The sequence below is a fragment of the Musa acuminata genome, chromosome BXJ2-7 (assembly GCF_036884655.1).
Source record: "Musa acuminata AAA Group cultivar baxijiao chromosome BXJ2-7, Cavendish_Baxijiao_AAA, whole genome shotgun sequence".
In the NCBI taxonomy this organism is placed as follows: Eukaryota; Viridiplantae; Streptophyta; class Magnoliopsida; order Zingiberales; family Musaceae; genus Musa; species Musa acuminata.
In genome coordinates this window covers 2,403,740-2,431,028 of record NC_088344.1, presented here as the reverse complement: position 1 = coordinate 2,431,028, position 27,289 = coordinate 2,403,740, and the positions used below count along the sequence as shown (strand labels likewise).

At 38.5% G+C, this 27,289-nt stretch overlaps 3 protein-coding genes across 4 annotated transcripts; 1 reads left to right on the top strand and 2 right to left on the bottom strand.

Moving 5' to 3' along the window:
- The first annotated feature begins 151 nt into the window (after positions 1-151).
- LOC103990790 (sister chromatid cohesion 1 protein 4) lies at positions 152-16,081 on the top strand. Its single transcript, XM_009410054.3, has 15 exons — positions 152-759; positions 4,161-4,410; positions 4,548-4,645; positions 4,745-4,794; positions 6,305-6,372; positions 7,883-7,965; positions 8,085-8,969; positions 9,111-9,461; positions 9,629-9,770; positions 10,186-10,322; positions 11,775-12,751; positions 13,058-13,091; positions 15,212-15,320; positions 15,402-15,531; positions 15,715-16,081. The coding sequence occupies exons 1-15, from the start codon at positions 636-638 to the stop codon at positions 15,811-15,813; spliced, it is 3,537 nt and encodes a 1,178-aa protein (XP_009408329.2). The 5' UTR covers positions 152-635; the 3' UTR covers positions 15,814-16,081.
- Positions 16,082-18,806: 2,725 nt separating this feature from the next.
- Positions 18,807-21,071, bottom strand: LOC135616593 (small ribosomal subunit protein mS80 (rPPR6)-like). The gene has a single exon (XM_065115944.1). The coding sequence runs from the start codon at positions 20,882-20,884 to the stop codon at positions 19,070-19,072; it is 1,815 nt and encodes a 604-aa protein (XP_064972016.1). The 5' UTR covers positions 20,885-21,071; the 3' UTR covers positions 18,807-19,069.
- A 291-nt stretch (positions 21,072-21,362) lies between these two features.
- On the bottom strand, positions 21,363-26,536 carry LOC103991125 (protein IQ-DOMAIN 13). 2 transcript variants are annotated; one of them, XM_065115945.1, is made up of 8 exons: positions 26,465-26,536; positions 26,058-26,097; positions 25,436-25,983; positions 23,908-24,034; positions 23,165-23,437; positions 22,538-22,783; positions 22,319-22,450; positions 21,363-22,083 (listed from the first exon to the last, which is right to left on the bottom strand). In XM_065115945.1, the coding sequence occupies exons 4-8, from the start codon at positions 23,998-24,000 to the stop codon at positions 21,511-21,513; spliced, it is 1,317 nt and encodes a 438-aa protein (XP_064972017.1). In that variant the 5' UTR covers positions 24,001-24,034; positions 25,436-25,983; positions 26,058-26,097; positions 26,465-26,536; the 3' UTR covers positions 21,363-21,510. The 2 variants fall into 2 exon arrangements, with proteins under 2 accessions (XP_064972017.1, XP_064972018.1); XM_065115946.1 differs by lacking the exon at positions 26,465-26,536 and having other exon boundaries at positions 25,463-25,983; positions 26,058-26,240.
- Positions 26,537-27,289: the final 753 nt, after the last annotated feature.

Genomic DNA, 27,289 nt, shown 5'->3' with positions numbered 1-27,289 from the left:
GGCCGTCGTCTAATCCTCGCGATATCTCCCACGCTTATATCTAATGGCGAATAACGCGTCGTATGAGCATCAAAGTCACTTTCAGCCGTTAGATCACGAGATGTGGAGAGACCGACACGATACTTTCTCGCTATCATTGCTCGTTGGTAATCCGAGAGCACTCCACCGGACTCCAAAAGCCGAAAGCAGTGTTCTCTTTTCCCTTTGGCCTTTTAGTGTTGCGATTCTCTGTCATTCCGTCGAGTTCTATGATTCTATCCCTTCGATCCGGACCCGTACGGAGCCGTCGTTCGAGCCCTCCCGTTTTTAAGATCCCGCCAATGCTTTTCATCGGTTTTAGGGCTTCAAAACGTGAAGTTCTGATGGGCTCCATGGTCGACGCGCCCGCACGTGAAGATTGGTGATTCTGCAGCTCGAGTTCGGTTCCTGCTGTCGGAATCGGCGAAAGGTGGAGTCTTGGGCAACTCCGAGGTGCTGGGGCAGCTGGGGTTTCGAAAAAGCTCGGATCTTGGCGCTCGTTTTGGTGGGAGCTGCGGGCCTTAGGGTTGTGAGAATGCTTTGAATTGGGGCGATTGATCTTCGGAGGGAGCTTGCTACGGGCTTCTAGGGTTTTCTGGACGCGGGGGAGGAGTAAAATGTTCTATTCTCAGTTTATTTTGGCCAAGAAGGGGCCGCTAGGGACCATATGGATTGCGGCGCATTTGGAACGGAAGCTGAGGAAGAATCAGGTGGCCGATACTGATATTGGTGTCTCTGTAGGTCGGTATCTTGTAATTCTTCAATTTCTTAGACTTCTGCTTGTTAATTTTTTGAGTTTAACTTGTTTCAGTTGTGTTTAATCCTGTTGCATTGCTATTCCACCTTAAATTAGTGAAGTAATCCCCAGAGGCATCTGGTTTTTCAGTGGCGAAGTAGAGTAATAAGACCCAAAAGTTGGTGTTTGGTTTGTCTGTGACTCACATTGTTTTCTCAAGCACACAAAAGTTTTGAATTTTTGAAATTTATTTCTGTTCTTTGATTTGGACACTGGTATGATGGAGGTACCGACTGATATCAGCATTGATATGATAGGGTTTGGATGTAGCCTCTTGTATCTGCCAGTCTTAATACTGTCACCTAGGAAAACTAGGACACAGTACATTGTTGACTGGGATATTAATGTCTCTGCTTAAGGAAGATTCTGCCATCCATTTTGGACAGTTCACACTGATCATAATTTACATCTCTGGTACCTATTTTAACAATGCACCCCGGTATTTAATGATCTGGATTTTATCCTCTTACATGAGCATTATCATTATATTTTGTTTGTTATGACAAAATTTGTACTTTTGTTGGGATTCATCTACAATCTTGCCATTCATGGCTTTATTGCTCATACGTTGTGGTTGTGCTAAACTTGTTCATCCTAGTTGATGAGTGTTAAATTTTTTTTTCCTCTTACATTAAGTAATCTTACCGAATGATCCGATTGTATATAAGTAACCTTGAATATATTAGGTTTGTGGTGAGTTATGCTTATTAATAGCATTTAATCTCCGACCAGTTTAATCTCATAGCACACGTTAACATAATGTTTTCATCTCAATTTATGAAGGCTACAATAGAGAACATGTTGATGTGTCTGTATCCTTGCCCATGTATGCATGTCTGTATAAGAATAGCAGCAACAAACCATAATGTGCCGACCATTTGGGTTCAGCTACTAGAGCTCTCCTTAGGGAACATCAACTATGTAGAGTGGTCTACATGAGAAATATGCCTTAAACACATTTTTTGGATGGCTATTGGTATGCTTCATCTTACTAGGAGGGTATTGAAAGTTTAGATGTGTTCGATTACTTTGAAGTAGCTCATTTTTAATGTGAGATTTTCATATCGAATGAATCAAAACATCTTATATGTCATTTCTCTTTGCTAGGCAAAGCTAACAACTGTGGCTACAAATTTTCTTTGTTCTATAAGAATGAAGTTAATATTTGATAATTTTCTTTTTGATATAAGAATCAAGTTAATATTTGACTAAACTAAACCTTTGTTAGCAGCTGCTTTAAATTAAAATGAGCTGACAGGTTGGTGTGGTGGTTGTGTTCATGTGATCATGACTAAATTGTAGAAATATTGAGACAAATTAGAAAAGAAAGTAAAACTTTGATAAACTTATTCTGGTATTTAACATGTATGAAATGTAGGCAAGTCCATATAAATGCAGTAAAAGATTCCGATTTTTGGTATTTTAACAGAAATACTGTCCATTAAGATTTTTGTTTGTGCTTATTCAAATTGATTCAGAATTTAGGTGGAGAAAAGGAATGGGCAGCAGCTATTTTGGTTATATGGTACTTCTCCATGTTTATTTGTTATGCGTGAACATGAATTACAAAAGTTGTGTGGTTGCTTGGCTATCTATCATGTAGGTAATAGACAAAAGTAAGGACACCTGAGCTTGGGCTGGTTTATGTACACATGTACAATTGTGCACATAGGGCAAAGCATGTATTATATAAGAATGATAATTTCAAGCTGTGAACTGTTGTTATGTTGTGCTAGTCGAAGAACGTTCATGCCTATCATGTTTTTATATCATACAACTTTCCACAAATGTTCACGCTCATTAAGTGCTAAGTATGTGATGGATGCTAGTTTTAGGGGTGTGTGTGTGTGTGTGTATGAAGTTGCAGCAAACATATCTATAATAATTTGCTCAGGAAATAATTGCCTATGCAATGGCCTACAAGCCTAAGCTAGTGCTGGAACATTAGGCTATCTGTTGCCTGATCTTGAATATTTGAAAACTATGCATGAAATTATGATTGATTTTTCCAAGACGTGGATAACAAAACAATATTGGTAATTTCAAAAATGATTTTCTTCAACTTGATAATTGAAAAATATCACAATAATTAAGAGGGGAAACATCTTTGAATTGTGCACTCCTTATCCCCTTCAATAGGCATTTAACAATTTATAGTTTTTATCTCAACCATTTTATGATCAGGTATATATATTAAAATTGCCTACTTGTACAAATCTGAGCATCACTATTTTTTGTTTAAGATGTTCATAACTTCATATGATTTTGATGTGTTGGATGGGCATTGACTTTCTGAACTTTATGTTGATACCAAAGCTTCCCATTATTGGGATTGGGATGGTTGATTCAGGGATCCAGGATCAGGATTGGTAGGAATTGGTTGGCTCTAATGAACATAAAAAGTAAAAACAGAAAATATAGGGGTAATTAGAAAAATTGTACCTTTGCTAAAAGTCAAGTTTTAGGTAAATTTTCTTAACAAAGGATATATACAAAAGTGTTTTAAAGGTATATTTGACATCACAAGAAGTCTACCTTCTTCTATGCACGAAAAAGAAAAAAAGGTTTACAAATCGTTCGACCCTGACCTAAATCTACTAATGTAGATCAAGATTGAGAATAGCCCACACTAACGAGGGTCAGAGAGTTACATTTTTTGTTTTTATATTATTAGCATCAAGTTGACCTAGATACATGTTGATGCACATTGGGTGAAGTTTGGTACTTAATTGGTGGAACTGTGGAAGAACCTGCAGCTATATTAAATTCTTCTTTGGAGCTTAAATAAATATCACGTCCATGGTGTGTGTGTGTGCCATACAGATTAAGTTCAAGGAAGAGATTGAAAATTCCGCTGCTTACATATGTTCACACTTGAGCAACATAAATAAATTTAAACTAAATTTTTGCTTGCAAAACACCGAGTAGCCATAAAACAAAAACAGAATGCAGTTACTTGTTAAATTCTTATGTTTAGCAATTAATAATCAGGTTTTCAAAGTTGGAGTTTGACACAACAAACTCCAATGACATTACAAATTCTTAGGTTTAGCAATTATTAGGTTTTGATTATCCATTGTGTGTTTATTTTGGAATATTAGTTAACAACCTATTTCTCCAATGACACAACAACAATTAGTTGCTTCTTGAAATTAGTGCAACCATGTATTATAAGATAGCTTATAAATTTCATAGAATCTGTAAATTTAAAGATAGTAGTAATTGCATGATTGAAGCAGCCTTAATGATTTCTTGCCACATTTATATGATGCTTTTTCCAAACTTAGCTTTAATAAGTTATTTCTCTTGTTTCCTTAATATCTTTTTCTTTTAATTTGCCATGCAGATTCAATTCTTTGTCCTGATGTCCCAATTGCACTTCGGTTATCTAGCCATCTTCTGCTAGGTGTGGTGAGAATATATTCTAGGAAGGTGAACTATCTCTTCCATGATTGCAGTGAGGCTTTGCTCAAGATAAAACAGGCCTTCAGATCAGCAGCAGTAGATCTTCCCCCAGAAGAATCAACTGCTCCTTATCATTCAATAACCTTACCTGAAACTTTTCATCTCGATGATTTTGAGCTGCCTGATAGTGGGTCTGTACTTGACATTGCTTTTAGTATTGCATATATGCACAGTTCTAATTTTTTATTTATGATTATGATGATGGAGTTGTCAGCATGCTGTAATTGACATTTCTGGTCCTTTACGAGTTTGACTTATGTTTTGGCAGTGACTTTGTTGACCACCATGTCAGTACAAAAGAACAGATTACACTTCAAGATACTGTTGGTGGCATGGAGTTTTCATCTATGCAATTTGGATCTGATGGTCTGTTATCTAGTCAGAGCACTTAACACATCTGCAGTTTAATTTCATGCTTCTCGTTGCAAGTAGGTTGAACCTTATTTATTAAGTTTGTTATTACAGAAAGATTTGGTGATGGAATTGATTCTCAGATTGGCTTAGACATTGATGAAGTAAGTTCCACCACTTGTATTTATGCTTTGCACTTGTGCATATCATTATATTTTCAGTTTTTGCTGATGGAAACAATCAGCAATGCAATGAGTCTTAAGTCTGTACTGTAAGGGGTGCAAGAAGAATTTTGTTCTCATTAACAAATGCAAGATGTTTTTGTTATTGAATTTTTACCTTACTTTTGCATAAATTTTTATCCTAATTCCTCAATCTTGTTTTGGCTTGCCGTGTCTCTTACCTTACCTTTTTTGGAGCTAGAGATGGCTTTAACAAATGGTCCTATGAGGGCCTCCTCATCAACTCCCATCATGGCTAGATTAGTCATAGTGGGTATGCCACAAGGAGGTTGGGAAATTTATACTAGGAAAACCTACTCTCAAATGTGTCCAATAGCTAGTTGTTTCTATCATTCAACAAATTTGCCTGTGCCATTGGCCTCGGAAGTATGTCCCATATGGACCCAAAGTTACTACCAAAGGCTGGTAAGGCAGTTAAACCAAAACAAGTTTGAAAAATAGGAAATCAAAAAGATGTGAATAAAACAAGTAGTATTAAAAAATTGATTTTCTCGAGTTAAAAAAATTAAGAACCCATCAAATTCATAAAATCCACTAAATAATATTAGGTTAATCTGTAATAGTAGATATGACAAGATTGGGAGTTCTGGAGTATGACACCCTCGATAAAGCTGGAAATCACAAATTGATGAAAATAAACTGCCCGGTTAATATCAGAGTTGTGCTTTACTAGACATTTTTTTGCAAAATGGGTAAAACATGATGTTGCAACATCTTCAGATGCAATCTCCTGGCTTATATTGAATTCTTAGCAATATGCAGTTGCTTTCTTACATCAGGACTCTGCAGGGTGCTATGATGTTTTGTGCAGTTGCTTCTCATCTTTAGTCTCTATAAACATTGTTCCTTTATGTGCTTATGCATGCAATATACTATTGATTATTCTACTGAAACATTTGGACACAGTGAAATGAAAGACATTTTTTTATGATTATTCAAACATAAAGGAAAAACACTAGGTCAGCTTTAGTTTTTATTGTACCTATGATAGTGTAATGATGCTACTCTTAAATGTAGCCTTCCTGGTTATCTATTTCCACTGATACTCCAAAAAGTTTTTATAGACGGAGGGGTACGAGGGAATTAAACTATTGATAAATTTAAGACAATAACAATTTGTTTTACTTATAGTGTATGTTACTAAGTTGACCCTAACTAGTTGGGACTTTCGGGTTGTTATTGTTGTATAGTGTATGTTACCAAATTGCAGAAAGCTAATAAATTTGATCTATTGAGCTGCAAACTGACAGGGCAATCAAAGTTCCTGTGATGGAAATTCATTGTGATCCAAATTATTATTTAGAGGATAATTAAGTTAATGAAAGACTGCACCAGGGAGCCCTGAAGAATGCAATTAACCTCTGATGTCTCTATATCTATCATGCATATTTTAAGTGTTGGCTTTTAACTAATTTATTTTCCTCTTCATTAGTTGCAGGACTTGTTCTTAGATAAGCATCCCTCGCATGAGCATACTTCAGTTGCAGGCTCAGACGAGCGGTAAACTTTCCTTTAACCCATGGGTTTTACATGTTTATCTGCATCCTCTATCTCTGCCTTTTTTATTTATCATCCATCAGTGACCATCATCCCTTAATGTTCACTTTGATGAATGTTAATCAGGTTTTTCCTTTGAAGTTAATTTTGTCCTGGCCATAAAAAAAACCTAGCTTATGTTGTTTGATGGATTACTTTTCTGATCTTTGTGCAGCAATATTTTCAAGTAGGAATTTTTGTATATAACAAAAGAAAAAAAACACTATCAACGCATTCTTTCTCTCTCTGTGTTTGGTGGCTACAAACAGTATTAACCTTTCGATTAACATAAAAAACACTATCATGCTGGACCTTCAATTCTAGGCACTAAGTTTAGGTTGTAGACATGGACCTTGTTGGTGTCCCAAGGGTGAGAGTGCTACTGCCAATGGCTTAATTTTGCACACTCTTGATTTCATAAAGATATCATTACTTCAGAATTCCATCATCTAGACCTCCATCTGTGCCATTACCTCAATTATCCATTATCTAAACCTCCTTTACACCATTGAAACAGTTTGAAATCACCACCTTGCTAGTTGTACCCTGCCCTTAAGCCAGTATAGATGCATCTCAAAACCATGTGCTGTTATGAGTAGTGAACAGCCTGTTATGATCAGCCTCTATCATTTGTTTGTTTGGTTGATAAAATGCATGAAAGCCTCTAATATTTCCATTCTGGTATGCTATAGATTGCTTCAGAACTGTCATTTTGATAATAACAATTAGAGAACCTAGTTATACTACCCATTTGGTTGACCCTTGCCCACAAACAAGTCTTCAAAATGCTTCAAAGCCTTCAATATGATTTGAGTATCCTGTCATCTGGTTCTAAATTCGCTTCATTTTGATTTGATTCTTGATTTGATCCTATCATTTTGATAATATTTCCATTCTAGCGAACTTAGTTTTAGAAGTTCTCATTTTATTCCTTCTTTAATATCCGAATTTGATGGTAAGGCAGCCTTATGGATTTTTTTTAGGGGCTAAGCATAAATAATAGGCAAGGATTCTTTATATTGGACAAAGTAGAGGGTTATGTACAAAAGCCCCTTGAAAATAAATTTATAGCAGAAACCTATGTTTGAGTCTCAAAAATAGAGGTGTGCGAGTGCCGAAAATAGACTCTCTATGAGGAAATAGAAGCAAGGTTGCATACATTAAACCTCCCAAATCCTGTATTGGCAGGAGTATCATGCACTAACCAACCTTTTATTGATGTTTTGCATGAATTGGCGATTACTTCTCATATTCCAAAGTCTATTTCCAATTTCATTTTTAGCTATATTTGGTGTATTTATCAGTTGAGACAGTTTTTATGTTTTCTTCACTTCAGATGGTGGTGCTTGTAAAATGGCTGTTGTTGAGTTTTCATGTTATATCAATAGCTGATATTATCCATATAGCTTGGTTTTTCAGTCTGTCATTCAGTATGTCTGATTATGTTCCATTAATGTCTATATGCTTGTTTTAGCGGCATGCTTCAGGGTCAATCTTCATCTTCCATGCTTGTCACAGAGATGGGTATTGATAAAGACCAAGGAGGTTCTGTTAAAGGTACTAGTTGAAATTCCAATGGACCTTTGTAAACTTTCTAATGATCATGATATATAATTGTTATAAATATTCAAATATTCAAATTACGGGGAAGAATGACATATCTTCTGATTGGCTAGGCTACAACATCCAGACTTCTAATCTCAATGAAGCATTTTCCCCCAACGATCATAATGTTGACCAAATTGGTCATAGTTCTATTGCTGATGTTCCAAATCTGGAATCAACATATTGTGCTCATGCTCCACTTACTCCTGGATTGATGGGAGAGGCTATTTCAACCCCTATACCTGAAAGTCCTGCTCTGAGTCCCCACATAAAACATTCACCTTCATTTGGTGAAGAAGACTTGAAGACTGATGGTGGCCTCATACACATGTCAACGATGGAGCCTGAGTTAGCACATGTTCCACAAGTGGTATCCTCTCCTACAGTTTTGTTGGAAGAAGCACAACAAATAGCTGGACTGGGTGAGCATTGTGAACAGGAGAGCACAGACGATTTTCAGATTAAATTTGTTGCAGAAGAAGCAAAAGATCTGTCATGTGACGATCAGAACCTTGATAATGGAGAGAACACATTTCCTGATATATCTCAGATGGAGGGCTTGGTATCTTCCAGTTGTTCTTTAGAAGCATCTAATTCTGAAGTTCCTCAAGACAAGTCTCCAGTTGAGACTGGAGTTGTAACCGCAACTTCTGAAGCATCAACTGAAAATCTATTGGCACCTGCAGTGACCTCAGCTACCAAAATTAGTTCACTTGGGGTTGAAGCTCAGCCATCAAGTAATCAAGACCTTGAAGTAGTTGTTGACCCTTGCCCACAAACAAGTCTTCATTTGAGAGCTTCTAGTTCAGAATCAAATCAAGCGAACACACATTCTTTAGAGAATTTAGAACCAGTACAAGATGCTCCAGAAGCTTCTCTTGAAGATCTTTGTGTCCCTTCACAAATGCCAGTGAGAGAGAAGGCACTGCATAGTATTGAATGTATCGAGAATCAAGGTTTGTTTGTTTACTTGGCTCTCTTTTGTTTGCATTTTCCATAAATTGGGAAGTCTAAGCTGTTATGATTTTCATATATAGATTATCATGTTTCTAGTGCTTCAGTCCATGTGCATAACATGTCAGGAGCATATTTGACAGGATCTGTCCCTGTAGTTGGCAACACAAATGAGATATCTGTTGACCTTTCTTCGAAAGATACTGAGTTGGATCGGTTGAACTGTTCTTCAAGTCCTGAAAAGATGCTTTTAGCTCCGACAAGTGATGTTGACCAGGCAAAAGAATTAAGTCAGCTAACTGTAGATAAGGGAGTTACCGAGTCTGATGGAAGCGTTGGCAGAATTTCCAGTCTCTCTGGTAGGAAACGCCACCTAATAGACAGTGCACTAGTTCTGCCAAATGGTAGTTCAGCCAAAATGTCTGGCAGAAAACCATTTAGAAGAAGCACAGAATCTATTCCTGATGATGATGATTTGTTAGCATCTATATTAGGTAAGAATTCTTTTGGCTTGAATGTTGTGTTCACTTTCTAAATTGATTACTTAAGTACTAATAAATTGTTTTCTTCTCATCTATTTGGATCCAAAATAACAATCTTGCATGTGAATATACTATAAATCCCTCATTTTTTTACTTAATTATTTTGGTCATTTTTTCAGTAGGAAAGAGGACTCCACTCTTGAGGATTGGTCCCACTCCACCTCTGCCAAAAGCAACTTCTCTAAAACGGCCTAGAGCAATGCCCAAATTAGGCATGCTGAAGAAAGTGCTGTTGGATGATATTACAGTCTTACATGCTGAGTATGCATCTTTCTTTTTTATCTCCACATTTCAGTATTGTTGTTGTCCTTACCATTACAATTTGCTTCCATGATTGGAACCTTTTGTTTAAGCCATCAGGACATCGCACCTTAAACCCCGTGTAAGTCTGAGAGATTTTGCAGCTAGTGTCATCTGGTTAAGTTCAACTTATCCTTAGAAGAAGGCTTGTGTTTTTCTTGATCTTCCCATACAAAGTAGGGGAACTACTGAGGGCAAGCCTTTACTAGTTGAAATAAGGAAACTATCCTTGAAAGTTCTTGTTTTTGAATATTTGAGTTCCTCATCTTTTTGGTTGTCACTATGAAAAATGTCACCCTATGCTCTTTTCATTTTTTCTTTGGAGCTGCTACTTGTGTTGATGCAATGTGATGAAACTTTCTTTTGCCTATTATAGTGCAATTCGGCAACAGCTAATGCACACTGAAGATATACGACGCGTACGAAGGAAAGCACCCTGTACACATCCTGAAATTTGGATGATTCAGAAAAGTTCTGCAGATGATGAAATTTTCATTGAACCTATTACTACTGGTTAGCTTTTTTTTTGGCTTATTGATTTATGTTATCTGTGACTTACGCACAACTTAAAAGTCATCATTTATTTGTTGGAGCAATTTCTTTATATGCTTAAATTTGTTTGATGAATGCCAAGATATTTATGTGTATTTTTTCCCTTTCTTTCTAACACTATCAAACTTGGAATTTGGGTGCTCTAATTTACCTTTGTTGAGCATATGATAAATTCTATTTATTATAAAGTCATGTCCAAGGATGGTTTAAAAAGCTTGGAAAGTTGAATTGATAACTTTTGACATTAGTTCTACTGCAAGTTATTTGTGGGTGGACTACAACAGACCAATCATAAAGTTTAGTAGAGCGATGTCTCAAGTTCATATGGTTTAGCTAATTTTATTAGCTGAGATCAGGAATTTTGGAATTATTCACTTTTCAGCAAACTTGCATCCATTTATTAAACCTTCTTTGTAACATCAGGTAAATACAACCATGTATATTTCTTTTTTCACCTAGTATTATAGGCACTCATCCACCTGTTTGTTGATGATTTTGGGCATGTATACATTTTCTCATAGGACCACACTCGTCAATTATCTATTCATTCTACAAGCGGAAAATTTGTGAATTTGCCTGAAAGACCAACAAGCATCTCACTGCACATTGTTATTGTAATTATCCACTGATTATGCCCACTACATATGTTTCTATAAGTCATCCCTTCTATTCACCATGTTGCTCTTTCAGTTTGTTGTCATCTCTTAATAGGTCCTTTATGTGAATTAATTTTGTTATTTCTTGTTGCTTATTATCTCGAATCAGTTGGGGTTCTTTTTTACACTTCGGTTTTTTAAAAATTGGAATTGAACTGTTTGACCGAAGCCAAACTGAGACAGCCTAGTAGCCGAACTTGAATTAAATGGAAGCTTTGAATCTGTATTATGCAACTTCAGCTTTCACTAGCCTCGAGCTATTTCTGCAGTTACTCCCTGGTCTTACCCAAATGGAGTAATGGCAACCACAAAGTCCAATTATGAAGAGTGCTTCTCATCTCAGTTGTTTCATACCGAGAACTTCTAGGCTCAGTTGTTCATCGTTGCCAATTGCTTTTAGTCATTTTCATGTTAGGTAAGTTGAAGCATACCTAATTCATTTTAGGAAAAAGAAGAATATCATAAAATATCGAACTCTACATTTTTAAATGTAGAGAAGGTTGCATACATTAGTCCTTCCCAACTCGCAACTCATGCATTGGGTTCATCCGTTTTAACAATTATTAAGTATTGACCTATTTGATCTTTTTAGTTTCTTTTCGATGATGTTCTTCTGATTTCTTGTTTTTCTGATACAGAGTTGATGCTGTTGATTAACTCTGTGTCATCAGTTGTATTTGCAATCTTGTTTCATGTCTTTATAATCATGCCATCCTTCCATCGGTATGTAGGCTTGACACGTATATTCTACTTCCAGGTATGTCTGTGGAGTTGAGTGCCCTGCACTCTCAAGTATACGATTATGTAGCAGACCACCTCAATTCTTGTGCAGAGCTGTTGAAAGAATCCAACTATTCTAGAAGGTCAGGCATCATCAGGGAAGCTGATGAGAAAGAAACAGCTGATCCAACAGTGCCAAATAGCACTGGTTTTGGAAGGCAGGAATCACCTGGTGTATCTGTGTCAACTGAAGTTGGGAGTAGCATGATTGCTTATAACAGTGATGCTCAAGAACATTTACAATCCCGAGCTGGCCTACCTCAACTTGAGGCTTTAGGCAATAATACACCATGTACAGTGGTAACAACAGATATAAATGAACGGGAAAGAAATGATAAAGCTCCCGCTGATGGCTTAGCTACTGGTGAGAATGACCCTGAAGGTAGGTCAGTTGATAAGAAAATGCCTGCAGTTTTGGATAGTGATACCATGATCGATGTTGAAGTTGAATGTGCTGCTACAGATGCATCAGCCATGGAGGAGAGGGGTTTGGTGGATGTGGTAATTCCAAGTGACCCTCAAGATGTTTGTTTTGAAATAGAGAATGAATGTAGTCATTCGTTGGTCTCTACACTAGATAGCTGTTTACCTCAAGTTGATGAAAATTTGCCAGAAGGCAGATTAACTGTCATGCTGGATGTGAGTTCTTCCCAGGATATGATCCAGGAAGTTGGTGAACCAACTGACGAGGCTATGCAGGAAAAAGAAGGCCAACTTGGTAACAGACTGGAGAATGAAGCTATTGCACACATAGTTATGGATAATAAAGAAGTTTCTATTCCCGATATTAGCTTTTCAGAAGGATCTGAGATAGCTGGTGTATCCTCGCTCAAACCAAATAGTGACATCCAAAATATTCCTTCATTAGTGGGAGAAAATTCTTGTTTGCTGGAATTTAACCTTGCCGGCAGTGGAGAAAGCCCCGTGGACTTCAACACTGCAAAAGAGTGTAGTGTAAGTTCTCGACTTAGCTAATATTAAAAATTGTAGAAGTCATGAATTGTTTATATTTTTCCAGTTCTCAGTGAAAATATTTTTAGCTTCAATTCATATCTTGCAATGGGAATTCTGAAAGCTTCTTGACATTGTGCAAACCTGTGGCATGCTTGAAGCCTGTCACATGTCCTGCAGTGGGTCTTCCTGTATGATTGAATAAATTTTTACACTATTGCTGCCAGTAACCATATATGCAAGTTGTAAGTGTTCTTTTGCTGCACCTGAATTTTATACTTCTATATATTGACATGTTTCCATTTGCAGGACTTTTGCAGTGCAATTGGTGGCAATGGTACAGGTATTCTTCTTATTTAATTTGCAGCACGTTTTCATACTCTTTTTTTTTTTTAATTTTACTATGAAAAGGAAAATTGTGTTTCTGATGCATGACCTTCAAATGACTGCTTAAATTAAGTATAAGAAGTTATTGCCATACACCATTCTATCATATAAAGGATAATCCCTAATTAATATAGCACATAACAGTTCCCCATATATTCTTGTGTCTTTTTGCTTTTTAAGTAGTGGGGGATAATCTGAAGCACTTCTACTGTCCCTAATGTCTAGAACGAAGTGAGAAAAGAAACCTGTAACCTCAGAATTTATTGGTCCCATATTTTGTCTTTTCTTGCTGTGATTAAGTTCATTAATCTCAGAATTTCTAACAAATCAGTTCTTAATTTTGAGAGATGATTGACCAAATAGGGCACAAAGGTACCTGTAAGGCTGTAACCTTCAATAGTTTCTCAGAAGAACAATAATGCCATTATTCTTTTATGATAAAGTGGATTAGCTGTAGTAATATGTTTGTTGTATTAGTATTTCCCATTTCATGTTGATGGGTGCAGCTATATCTTATTTGTAAACAGTGATTTAAAAAACGCTAGGCGTCAAAATGCGTCAAGGTCCAAAAACGCCCGAAGCGCTAGGCGCTCGCCTGACCGAAGCGAGACGCTAAAATATAAAAATATATAATATAATTAATAAATATAATTATTTAAAAATTTTAAATTAAAATATGTTATTAAATTAAGAAAATCTATTAACAATATTAAAAATTAATAATTTCAAATAAACTTAACAATATTAACAGTATATTGTATACTGTTAACAGAAGGAGAGGAAGGATGTGTAAGGGGGTGCTGAGCCTGCTGACTGAGAAAAGAGGAAGCGGCAACGACAGCGGAGTGTAAGGAGGCAGCGGGAGGTGCGAGCGGCGGCAGCGTTTGCGAGTAGCGGCAGTAGGAGCAGGAGCGGCGAGCAGCGGGAGGCGCGAGCGGCGACAGTGGCAGCGTTTGCGAGCAACGACAACGGCGACAGCGACAACATTTGCGAGTAGCGACAGCGGCGAGCAGCGGGATAGGGATCGGCAGCGGCAATGGTTAGGATTCGATTGTCACTTATAGCAATTTTAGTTGGTTCGATTGAACCAACTAACCATCGGAGACCGAACCAGGACCGAACCAGACCTAAAATCCTGGTTCGGTCGCCTTGGTTAACCTAGGCGCTCGCTCGAAGCGCCCAACGCCTGGGCTCGGGCGAGTGCCCAGGCGGCACCTGTTTGAAGCGCGTCGCCTGGGAGATTAGCGAGGCGCTTGGGCCTCGCCTCGTCTCGCCCGAGCGCCTTTTTAAATCGCTGCTTGTAAAAACATTAGATGGAACTATCTTGCTGTCAGCAACCATAGAATCTCAAGTTGAGGTTATACTTGGTCTCCCCGACCTTATAAGATCCATGTTTATTGTTACTTCATCCCTTTTTTTTCTGTTGAGATGTCTTCTTGAGTGAAGATGTGGTCCACCATAATTTGAAAATTCTTCTATGGCAGGAACTAGAAGAATAATGTCAATCACTTACATTTAGTGTCCTACATGGCAAAAATTCTCCAAAATTTTATAAGAAATATTACAACTTTATATGTTTTATTTCTAGGAAAATATTCCAACTCATGGAAGAAAGATCTTTCTTCGAATTTGAACTAATTTTGTTTAGATACTACAGACTTGATGCCCTGGTCTCTGTGTTTTATTCCAAATGGTTTCTGTATATAAGAAGATTAGAAGTTTTCCTGTAGATGCTTGGAAGGGAGTTCATGAAAAGATCTCCCGGACAGAAGAAGAGATTGTTCTGGAATTAACTATGTTCAGTGTTTATCATGGAATCTAGTAGCACAGTTAATTTAACAGCACCGATACCTACTATTGACATGGATAATCAACATTTCATAGAGTCAACAAGTGACGACATTAGTTGATATTGTGCTGCTTTTGTCTCTTCATCTGATCTTGATTATTGTGAGCTAAAAAAACCTTCATAGTCAGCTTTCCCTTTGATGCTTCGAACTAAAGAATATTTTGCCTTTTCATAATACAGGCTGGTGGCATTAACTTCTCTTATACCTTATGCTCGTTTTTTGTCAGAGTTTCTTAATGCAGATGATGAAGCAGACTATAATGAAGAAGCAGATGATGCACTGAATCCTGAAGAGGCCCAATCACTTGAAAATAGCGGTTGGTCTTCCAGGACAAGGTAGATTCTATTTTAGTTTAGTATATATTTATCGTGGTTAATCTCTGAGCATAAACTGACGTTTTCATACAAAAATTTCAGAGGTGTTGCGAGATACTTAAAAAATTTGTTCGAGGGAGAATCCGGACGTGTGAGAAAAAGCCTTGCTATGGACCACATCGTAGCTGGAAGAAGTCGCAAAGAAGCATCAAGGATGTTCTTTGAGACTTTGGTATGCCAATATCTTGCAAACTGCTAAACACAATTTGCCTTTTCTGTTTTACTGCTCTCATATCTTGAATTGCAATTCATGTAGTGACTGAGGCCCTTTGGCACTTCACATGTGAAAAAAATCTGTCACTCAGCAGTTTTTCCCCGTATTTCTTTTTATTAGTGTGCACTCTCTCTTTTGCAGGTCCTGAAAACAAAGGATTATATACATGTTGAACAGGAGAACCCTTTTTCGTATGTCAACATAGAACCTAGATCGAAGCTCCTCAAGTCGGAGTTCTAAATTCTAAAGACGCATGCATTCGTATGCAACTTTGCACTGATACCTAAGCCAGATGCTCGTGCCACCCGTAGTTGTTATCTTTTGACCTCATCTTGTATGTTTTTACTAAATGGTGTTGTATTGTTTCCTTTCTTTGTACTGATCTTGTACTGCTGCGCCGAGCAGAGATGGTGCTTTGTACTTGTAGACTGATTATAGTGTGTATATATATGTATGTGTACATTATTATCATCTAATGCTAATATCTTATGGGGAAGTGTAAAAAACAGCATGCTGTTTCACATGGAGATACTTAAGACATGCTAGATTTGATGTTGCTTGCATTCACTGTAACTTGCTGTTTAAGAGAACATTCTATCTTCCTTGAGTTCTCTGTTTCTTTACCTTGCATAAAAGGTGACTTATGTTTGACTGGGTGTTGTGGTTGGGTTTAGATCTGGTCTCGGTTTTAGAATCGATAATTTTGGTTCTTAAAGTTTGGGAACCGAAATCAAATCACATAGGGTTGAAGAACCAAAGGTCCGGTTCAGTTCCTGATCATACCATCAGTTTTTTCTATTTTTAATTAAAATAATTATAATTTTAAATGAAAGTCATATTTTTTAAAAGTTTGGAAATTACCAGTTCAGATCAGAGCCAGAGATTTTGATTTTGATATTGATTTTTCAGTGCAGGGACTGTTGATTCTGGTTTTCAAAAACCAAGAATAATAATTGAGTTGTTTCGATTCGATTCGGATTGGAATTGATGAACCATTGGATGAAGCCGGTTCGGGTTCAAATCCAGTTCGGTTCCAGCTCCAAACTTAACCATGGTCAGGGCTACTTGGGATATATAATGCCACTCTACAATACAACAGCAACCAACCACATAATGTTTGTATTTCTCACATCAAACTTTTAGTTTCGAAGATAAATAACATGGCATATTGGTTTTCAAAAACCAAGTATAATAATAATCGAGTGTTTTTCGATTCGGATTGGAATTGATGAACTATTGGAGGAGGAAGAGGACGTAGGTAAGACACTCTGCCTCCTATTTCTCTTCCCTCCTCATCATTGGTGATGCATATGCCTCACTTGTTGTATCTTCTCTTCTGACGTCGACGCATATCGATGTCGAAAGAGGAAGAGGAGGCAATGTCGATACAACATCGATGCAGATGCCTCATCGCTCTGCCTTCTCTTTCTCATTGTTGATGTTTGGATTCACATCGACAAGGTCGACCACTACGTCATTCTCACAATGGTATACAATTTTAAATGGTACCGGACGGTACGTACCAGTCCGACGACATACCGATACGCAGACTGCCCGCTATCGGACGGATCGTGCTATAGTGCTACAGTGTTGCAGTAAAAGGAAATCGTTCGATAAGCCCTGATGTACCGTTCGATACGCTCTGGTGTACCGCTCGGTACCATACTGTATCAAATCAACCTCGAAACACCGTTACGATACGATATTACATACCTTAATTCTCACCGACTACCACAACAACAACTACCCATGACGCTATTGTCCACTACCATTGTTGAAATTATCTTTTTGCCCATCGTTTTCGTGTCATTCATGCATGTATTATCACGTGTTGTAACTTCCATCGATAAAACTAACAATGTTAGGATAAATGGGTTAAATATTTCGCTTTCATATTTATAAGAATTTGAATGTAATTTTTTTAAGTCTAGGAATCGAAATGCTAAACAGATCTAATTAGAAGGGGTAATATATAATTGGCTCAACATCAAGTATAACTACAAACACGATTCACCAATTTAAAGCATGTGAATCTCCAAAGATATTAAAATTATCTACAGTTATGTGTTTGATGCCAAAACACAAACTTCTGCATTCTAGCTAGCATTCTGTGCATACAAAACCTTAGAGCTTAGCAAAATCCATACTTTGAATTAGAATTTGTCTTGAATATGCATTTCTTCAGCTAATCATAACCTCATCTTAGTTTTAAACCTAAGATACTTAAAAAAATTTATCAACTAAGGGTGCCATAGTATGGTGGCTTATATGTAGACTACCATCGCCAAGAGTAAAGTCCTGTATTTATCAAGAGTTAAACAAATTGGTAATCAACCTCTAACACAGGCTTAAAGGCAGAATCTAAGCCAGATATTACTATGTATGCTGAAAATAGGACTAGTGAATAAAATTGAACAGAAGTTCAAAATTTATCTGCAAGACCTGCATAACAAACAGTTAACTAACACAAAAGTAATTTTTTTTACCAAACCATTGCAGCAAAATACTCTCCCTTGATGTCCTTCAATATCTTATTTGCAACATGATTCAGTCTTCCTGATATACTTCTGTTGTGCACACATGCACAGTGACCGGTAACTGTACAGGAAAATAATAAACACACAGTGAAGATATACATATATAAGATAAGGCAGTTATAAGTATCTATAAGACACTGCATATTGACAAGATAAAGCAGCATAAACTAATCAAAGCATTTACAATTTGCATGTCAATAAACTTAGATCACTTGTAAATCATATTTTGCCTGTCTCAACAATCAAGTAAGCATTTAAAGGAAGAGGGCCTGTAGGAGAGGAGGGTTGCAAGGTAGACGAGGATACATCTCATTGAGAATAAGTTTTTGTGGATCAAATAGTAACAATGCAGGCTAATGAACTAAGCAGATGCCGAGGAAAATACAAAATCTCATTTGAGGGAAAAAAAAATTTTCAAACACAGGCATGCATGAGGGCAACATTTCCATAGTAAATTAAAAAAAAAAAAACATTTCCATAGTAAATAGAAGCTGAGCGACTGGGATCAACATCACCATCACGTTATAGTAAGCAGCACTTTCCAACCAAACCTATAAAATAGTCTTATAAGCATTCTGCAGTTAAGATTCTTAAGTCAACAATGAACCTACCGCTTAAAGCATTATGTTGACTAATAGTTCTCAAATAAAAAATAGCATATATATAAATGGCTGAAATGGAGCTTAAACTATAAAATAAAGGGAAGAACATGAATAGGGTCTATTAGCTTATACAAGATAAGCAACAAAAGACACTATTATTTATTAAGAAGCAACTGAAATTAAATGAAAAGCAAAAAAAATAAAAGGCCCAAAGAAAGATGCCCCTTGAAAGTACAAAATTGTGTGGTAAGAACATATTCATGACTCTGAAGCTCATTTCCATGCCTACATCTTGATGTTAAATAATAATACAACAACTAGGCATAAATAGCCAGCCTCAGTTCAGAATATGTTAACTTATGCTTCAGAGTGAACTGATTCTGACTGTGCTTCCTGTTCCAATTCCTTCACTGCTGTAATAAGACTGCGGGTTGTTCCCTTAAGGAACAGACCACTCTCTTTCATCTCCTCCAGAAGCTTCTCAGCTGTGCACCAATCAACAGCCTTGAGGCATAAAGTCTTTATTAATTTATTGTATTCATCTGCATTAGGTTGTACCCCATAGTCTTTCATCTCCTTCAAGCAATTAAGGGCCTTGTCATATTCCTCCATCTTGCAATAACCACGTATAAGTATGTGATAAGTTACGGGACTAAGTTTAGCATGATTTTTCTTGGCTTCACGATAGATCCCATATGCCTCATCCATCAGGCCACCTTTTGCAAAGCCACTCATGATTACACAGTAAGTATAAATATCTGGTCGTAGTCCTCTACCTTCCATTATCTTCATCACAGCAATGGCATCCTCCATTTCTCCTCCTTTAGACAAAGCAGTAATAACATAATTGAACACTGCACTTCCAGGTGCTGGCCCTGATTGCGCCATTCTTAGCAGCAATTTCTTTGCCTCCTGTGGCTCTTTAACCCTACATAATCCGTGAACCACTGAACCAAAAGTTGTATTTGCATACTTGAGAGAATCTGTAGGGTAGTTGTCCAATAACTCTAGAGCTATCCGCACAGTTTCATCCTTTCTAGAGAGACTGCTAACCAAATAATCGAAGCTAGATCTTGGAAGGAATATCTTCTTTTCCTGAGCCATCAAATAAACCAAATGGGCCTCTTTTGTCATTTTCCCTTTACATAAGAAAGATATCACCTTACCAAGCTTTTCACCATCAGGAAGGTTTCCTGAGCTAAGCATCTTCTCGCAAACAGACCATGCAGCGTTAAACATGGATCGTTTACGAAGGGCTTCAATTGTTAAGTAGTATGTATTTCCATCTGGGTTACAACTGAATTCATCGAACTTGTCGAAAACTTCAAGACCTGCTCTGGCTTTCTCAAGTCTCCCAAACATTGATATTAATTGATTAAGAATCGAAGTGTTTACTAACCCCTTCTCATTTCCAATTTCCTTGATCAAATCCCACAACATGTATGCCTCCATTTTGTTAAGATCTGCAGAACTGCTGAGAGCACTGACAAGAAGCTCCACCATCTTCAAAGATTTGACCGATTCTTCACTTCTCAAAGCCCATCTGAAGAAGCCAACCAAATTGTGACCCGAGACATAAGGTGTCTGAAGCACCATCGCCACTAACTCTTCACTCAAACTGACGTCAATCTTATCCAAGCTAGATTCCAACGGCTCTTGCGAAGAATCTCGAAGAAGGGACCGTACCTTGTCGACCTGCTGGATATCAATCTCAGTGACCGAGCCCGGATCCTCTGCTGCTTCGCCTACGGGCTCCTTGGCAGCAAAAATGCCCAAGGAATCATCATCCTGAATGCTCTCCTCCCGTAAAGAGCTCAGGCTCTCTGCCCCCACCTGACTTTCATCCTTCCCACCATCCAACTCGGAAGAACCCTCCCCTCCATCATCAACTCCGTCGATCCCAGTTTCGCCGGCATCCGAAATCAATGAATCACTCGACTCCACGAAACCAAGGCTACGGTTTTTATCTTCATCATCTCCAGAAACAGCTTCGTTTGGCGAAGAGAAGAACCGGAGGTTTTGGAACTGGAGATTGACGGGACGGGCCCATCCGAGCGTGAAAGGAGGGATCGGGGATAGGGTTTTGGAAGAACCGCGCTTCGATTGGGACGGAAAGGGCCGTCGGATCAAGGATCGGAGAAGGAAAACCCTAGCTCTGGAACGCCACCACATCGCTTCACTTCGTCGTCCGGGAGACTCCGGGGGCTGCGACAAACGAGAAGCGAGCGGCCTCTAAGGTTTCTTCTAGGGTTTTCCGTTTCCTTTAATGACTCGCAAAGGCGTCGTGTCTGGTTGGGACCGCAGGAAACGGCGGTCGCAGCTGGGCCTCTTTGGATCCGCGGATTCACCTGCGGCTCCTAAATCCAAAAGCAGCGCCGAAGGTGCTACTATAGACGGCCCAAAGCGGGTCCGGATCGGGTTCTTGAAACCGCATGGTCCGAGTCCGTTTCTGTGATGATGTGATCACTGTTTATGATCGGATCCGTAACCCTTTCTTGGGATGACTCGATTCGATCCATTTTCCCCATACGTCTCCAAATCCGAACTCAACCTATTATATATAGATTTTATGCATATAGACTCATAAGCATTTTCTCATGTGAGGGAGTAAGAAACATTATCTTAAATGTAGACAATTATAAGATAAGAATTGTTATTATTGATGTTTATTACTGCAATCAACAAAGATCAAACATACAACACACAGTCACAGAGTTCATGGGAGAGTTGATACCAAAAACATAAACAGCAGAAAACACAACAAAAACAAAACAAGTCAGATAACACACAAAGAATAACTACACGAAGCTCCTCCGCCCGGCAACAGCGCCCGCAGGCAGCGACACGATGGAGTCGATGCTCATGCCACCCACCGACACCGTCGACCTGTGCTTCCCTCGTCTTCCCGTCGTCTGCGACGCCCCGCAGCCACTGCCGGCACCGCAACCTCCGCCACCCATGGTCTCCTTGCCGCCGAACAGGGAGCCTATGCTCTGCCCCAGAGCAAACGAGAACCTCTTCTTCTTCGGTTCCTGGTTCGCATGGTGGCCCTTCACCTTGGCCTTGGCGGAGGCCGTGGGCGCCATGTAGTTGGGCACCTCGAACGGCGGGCAGCTTGTGAGGCTCGCGTCGTCCGCGTCCTCGTGCCTGCGGCGCAAGCGGTGTCGGTGCGGCCGCTGGGGGGCCGGGGCCGGGGCGGGCGTGGCTCGCGGGAGTCCCGCGGCGAGGAAGCTCGGCGTTTCGACTGGCGGCGCCGCGTACGCTTGGTCGGACGGGAGCTGCCGCTCGAGCCATGTCCACCACCATGGGGCGCTGGCGGACCGGAGGCCGGTCAGCATCGCCTCGGCTGACCTGGGCGTCACCTTCAGTAGCTGCCATCAAAGAATCCATGAACAAGTTAGCATTGTTGTTGATGTTTCAGATTAGCTACAGGCTAATAAACATTTAGAAACGATTTGAAGGCCAGATTTGCTTGCAAGATTGCTTTGTGGTTCTAATGAGTTACTCGAGGAAGAGTAAGGCTTTAGAACTCCACATTTCAAGATAGTGTGTTTACTGTAAGATCGATGGCAGAACATGTTTGATTCATCAGCATGGGAACGTTACCTGATGGGAATAAGCATAAGCCAATGCTCTCTCTCTCTTGATGACTGCCTCCACCTTCCTTCGCATCCTCGCTTCCTCCTCGTCTTTGGTGAGCAAGCTATCGTCCCATTCTCCGTAGCCTCCTGCTTCGGTCTGCAAGATGTGCACAACCAAAGGTAGTAGATATGCTCATATGCATGAGATGCATTGGGCAAGTAATTGTTGATGGTGATCTCTCACTTGGTGAGCAACGCTCCATTCGCCAAAGTTGCTCTCCATCTCCTTTTCGCTCATTCGTGGAGTGTGGTGGAGTTGAAGGCTCCTGCTCTCAACCATCTGCAGCCTCCTGCTGTGTATTTGTGACTGTACTCGAACAAGCATCTGCATGCATCGCATGGTGTTCATCGTCTGATGCTTCACGTGCTGCCCTCTCATGACTCTTTGAAGTCGCATTAGTCCCCTCAGCTCTCGGTAGCTCTGCCTCGCCTGCTTCATGTAAAGGAATTTTGATTTCTATCTTCTTTTAAGCTCACTAAACAGATCATAGTGCTGAGATTTAATGAACAAAAGGTTGCAAGATACAGTTTTCTGTGCATGGCTCTTTTGATCTTTAGATGAAACTGATATCAACTAATTATGATCTCTGCTAAGGTGCACATCTGTTCTTTGAGGAAAAAGTAGGACAAAAGGTCACCTCTATCATGTTGCAGAATTCTAAATTCTCTATGGCAGGTGGTATTAGTTCTTTTTTCTTGCACATTGATATTCTGATTTTAGTCGACTTGATCCGTGTGTTTTATATCGATAAATCAAATACTAACAAGATAAAAAGAAGGAAGCCGCAATTCAAATACTAATTGAGCTCACCTTGTAACCTCTATAGGCTGCTTGAATTCTGGTTGCTGAAATGTGAACATAGTTGGGGATGACTGCTGGCCGAAGTGCAGGTGATTTAGACTGTTGAATTTTCTTTGGGGGCACCAAATGCAATCTCTGGTGCTGCTCATTTTCGGCATCTTCAAGTATTTTCTCAATGCTGCTTGGTTCTCTATACAGGGGAATGAAGGAACTGAACTCGCCATGCTTCGATTTCCCGAAACCCCATCTTTTCTTCTCTCTTGTAGATTTCTTTTCTAAACCCTGCAATTATCAAGCAGTCCTGTAGGATTAGAATTTTGTTAATTAACAACTGTCATGGTTGATTGATCATTGAACTATAACAAATTTGACATTATAATACCTCATGCAGAAGGTTGAATCATATATATATATTTGAAGTTAACATAATCATACTCTCCATAACATTTTGAGTTTCTATTCCAACATAGATTCTCATAAAAAATAAGATATTGTTTTGGAATTGTCAGATTAAGTATTGTTTTCTTTTGTTGCGTCAGTGTAGCTGAAATTTCTCTAGAATTGTTCTGTTCTGCAAAGGCATTCTTTGGGTTGCCAGGATAATACCTTTATATGAATTCACATACAATTAATGGATAATCTATTTGATCTCAGTAATTGAGCTTTCTCTCTATGTAGACCTATTGAGACAGTAATTAAAGTAATTAATGCTTGCAGGTTCTCATGCTGGGGGAAACTTTTGTTCAACTTACTTGGGTTGGAATTTTTGAGTCAACAAATTTGTCCTTGGAGCTTGAACTGAAGGCTCTTTTGATAGCAGAAAACCAACTCCCTTTCTTTCCCATCTCCTTGTCATTAGTGGCTGAACCACAGAGGTGCCTGAAATGCACGAGACAAGTAAGTTTTCAGATGGTGTAATGATAGTAGTATCCTAGATCTTCATTCCATATAAGAAGGTTCAAATCAATTGTGTGTCCATCCTCCAAAGAACATCAAATTTGGCTGCAAAAGGAATCAATATGAATATGACAGTTCTGATTAATCATGTTTTTTTTGTCTATTATCAGACAATTGTCTCCTTTATGGATATGGAAGTGATGGTTGAGTAATAGAGATACATTATACAAGATCAGAGTATTTTAAACTTACATACTTGTTTTCTTCTTTCTCTAAGCCACATTCCAACTTTTCTTTGAGTAAAATGTCATGTGCAAGCAGTTGTTTAATCAATGCTTCTAAGAAGAATGTCTGCTTCCACTATTCTCAAGCATTACATCTCAGCAATACATGTTTCCAGCCTTAACATTTTGTTCAAAGAAATTTAGCGTATCACTATTAGAACCAAACCAAATTTTGGCAGAGCTTCACATCTTTCTTTGCATTTCCGCAAATCATTTTCTGTTCTAATCAAGTTAATGTAAAAGCTTTATCCGCATCCAAGAAAAGCTGGAGGTGGAGTCCTCTTTTCTTTTAAACGACTACAATTATGGATTCCTAAACTTCCAAATCTAAGATTCAGTGAAGGAAAACAACATCAGTTCTTCTTTGGACATTGTTGAAGAGTGTATGACCATAATCTGTTTACTCATAAACCAAAAGAAAGATGTAATGCTATTGGACTTGAGGATTGCAACCATGTACTTTCATCGATTGAAATTACACGTACATTTACACCTGCTGGTACTTTTGTTATTCCATTATTCAGACAATAATTGAGTTTACCTGCTGCCCTGTTCTAAACTTTTCATTTTCAGTTTGTCACTATAAAAGCACTTCTTTTGGAGGAAAGTGACTAAAGATTTTTTGCACAATGAGAACCTTTCTGCAGTCATGTTTAGCTGTGCTGTTATTTAAGTAGTATTCCCAAAAGCAAACGAAGAAAGCTTTAGAAATTTTATAATAGATTATGTAATAGAAGCTTGATTACTTTGGAGTTTAACCAGTTTTACTCAACTTTCAAGGCTAACCAAATGGCAATCTTTTGTCCCTCCTCACATTCTCAGTATATACATTTTTCAGAAGTTATAAGTAAGTTAGTTTCTTAAAACAGTATACTGATAATTCTAGATTATTCAAACACTGCACTAAGTAGATTAGCAAAACTAAATGAGATATGTAATTGATGTTTTCCATGATCCATTGAACTACATCTTAAGAAAATTTTGAAAAATACAGAACAAACTTGAACAAACTATTTCCCCATAATGATAACACAAACTTGCTGAGATCTTCATTTTAGTAAGAACATAGATCGGTAAAAACAAGCTATATGGTTGCTACCTTGGAAGGTTTTAGGAACCAACTCACTAGCAAAGATCATTCAGCTACAGGAGAAGAGGGAGACATGGCTTGAACTCGGAACACAATTCACCGCAGAGAAACTGCCTCAGTCCTCCAAGGTATGCTTGTTTCTTTCTCATTCGATAAACATGGCATCTGGTTCTTCCTTGCAAGGATTGAGATCCTTTTGATCCTGCTCCTTTTCAACTTTTTCTATTAGGTACAGGGTGTTTTATAACACTCTTCTGGATTGATGAGGAAGAAAATGGCCACTTTCTCACTCCATGGCCCCAAACCAACTTTGCTTCAGTAGAAAGCCTTCTGAAGACAGCTATGGGCACTTGAGAAACAGTTTGGTTGGCCTTCTTTTCTCAATACAAAATTGCAACACTAGAGTCCCACAGAAGGTTGCTATTTCAAGCTACTCCAAAGACGGAAAGCCAGCACCATATGCTAGATCTCTTTCCCTTGTGTTTGGAGCATGTGGTTACTGAGCTGAATGCAATCAATGATGTGTCACTATGTCTAATACATCTTTAACATGGTACCTGGTAAGTAGTAGTTTGATCAGTGTATGACATGAACAAAGGGTAAGAACCATTATAAGTTGTAGAAGTTGTACCTCTGAATCAACTCTTGAAGGGCAATAAGAAAGGATCAACCTACAAAAACAAAATGTTCACTCTGTGACCAATCTTCAAAAGATTATCTATGATATGTGAGTTCATCAAAAGTTTCAGTAATGCTGATTCTTCTGATTGACTGCTTAACTACATCATCCTCCAACAACTCATGACTGGATTGTGGACACAAATTTAGAGGTGTCTTGCTTACAAGCTACTCAAACTAAAGGAAATGTAAACCCCAACAAAGTAGGGTGGTTCCCTTGTCCAAATCAAGGGTGTTTAGTGGACAGGATTGTTACTAACTACTCTCAAGGTCATTAAACTCTTTGCCAGTGCCTATAATGGTGGGCACATCTCTAACTGGATGTCTTAGCAGAAGAAGAAGGCAACTGACATGACTCACAATAGGTCCTACTGTCCTTGTTTTGCCAGAAAGCCTGTTTGCCTTCTCTCTGATTGCTGCATTCCATTTTCTTCCCTTGTCAACAAAGATTGATGAAGCAGAAACTTTTGAAGTGTGGAGTTGGCTTTTGTGATATTTCTTTTGAAGGGGCTGTCTTGTATCTTAAATCTAAAGTCTGAAATGAGTTGAGCTTCCACATTTAATGCAACATAATTGGAAGCATAAGAATTGTGTTGGACCATGATCAAACCTAAAACTGCATGCTATTTATTACAAACCCATGATTCATCCTTCTCCAATATGGGAATCTAACTTGGTTAGGTAATCTTCCTTTTACTCAAGTTAGGTAATCTAACTTGGTCAGCTAAGTCACCAACAAATTCTTATGTCACCCCATCTAATTGACAGTATCCTTAAAATATTTATAATTATACAGATTTATTAGACATGATATGTAGGATCTTTGAATGATTTCTGTGAAGGATCACTTCACTCCAGAGGACTTCATGGGATGATTCAGTCAACCCAACAACATTTCCCACTGCTTAATACTTCCTCAATCATAAGCATGAGTGGATGGAAAGATTTTAGGAGAATTATTATAGAAAAAGTGCACAGACTAATCCATCTAATACAATTTTTTTTCTGTTTCATAATTGTGACAGAGATGTCAAGGCATTGACCTTTTCTGACTCAGTTTTTCCAGTCCTGCATGCTTTTTTGGGGTTGGAATCCTTCAGAGGTGCCATCATTGGTTGGAGGTTCCTCTCAGTCATAACACTGTCATCATCATCATCAACCACCCTCACCCACATATGTGAAACC

Coding starts and splice junctions, on each gene's coding strand:
- LOC103990790 (XM_009410054.3), top strand. CDS start 636: ATGTTCTATTCTCAGTTTATTTTGGCCAAGAAGGGGCCGCTAGGGACC. Junction 4,646..4,744: donor TATGCAATTTGGATCTGATG/GTCTGTTATCTA, acceptor TTGTTATTACAG/AAAGATTTGGTGATGGAATT. Junction 9,462..9,628: donor TTTGTTAGCATCTATATTAG/GTAAGAATTCTT, acceptor TCATTTTTTCAG/TAGGAAAGAGGACTCCACTC.
- LOC135616593 (XM_065115944.1), bottom strand. CDS start 20,884: ATGTGGTGGCGTTCCAGAGCTAGGGTTTTCCTTCTCCGATCCTTGATC.
- LOC103991125 (XM_065115945.1), bottom strand. CDS start 24,000: ATGGGAAAGAAAGGGAGTTGGTTTTCTGCTATCAAAAGAGCCTTCAGT. Junction 22,784..23,164: donor CAGCCTATAGAGGTTACAAG/GTGAGCTCAATT, acceptor TACATGAAGCAG/GCGAGGCAGAGCTACCGAGA. Junction 22,451..22,537: donor AATGGAGCGTTGCTCACCAA/GTGAGAGATCAC, acceptor CACATCTTGCAG/ACCGAAGCAGGAGGCTACGG.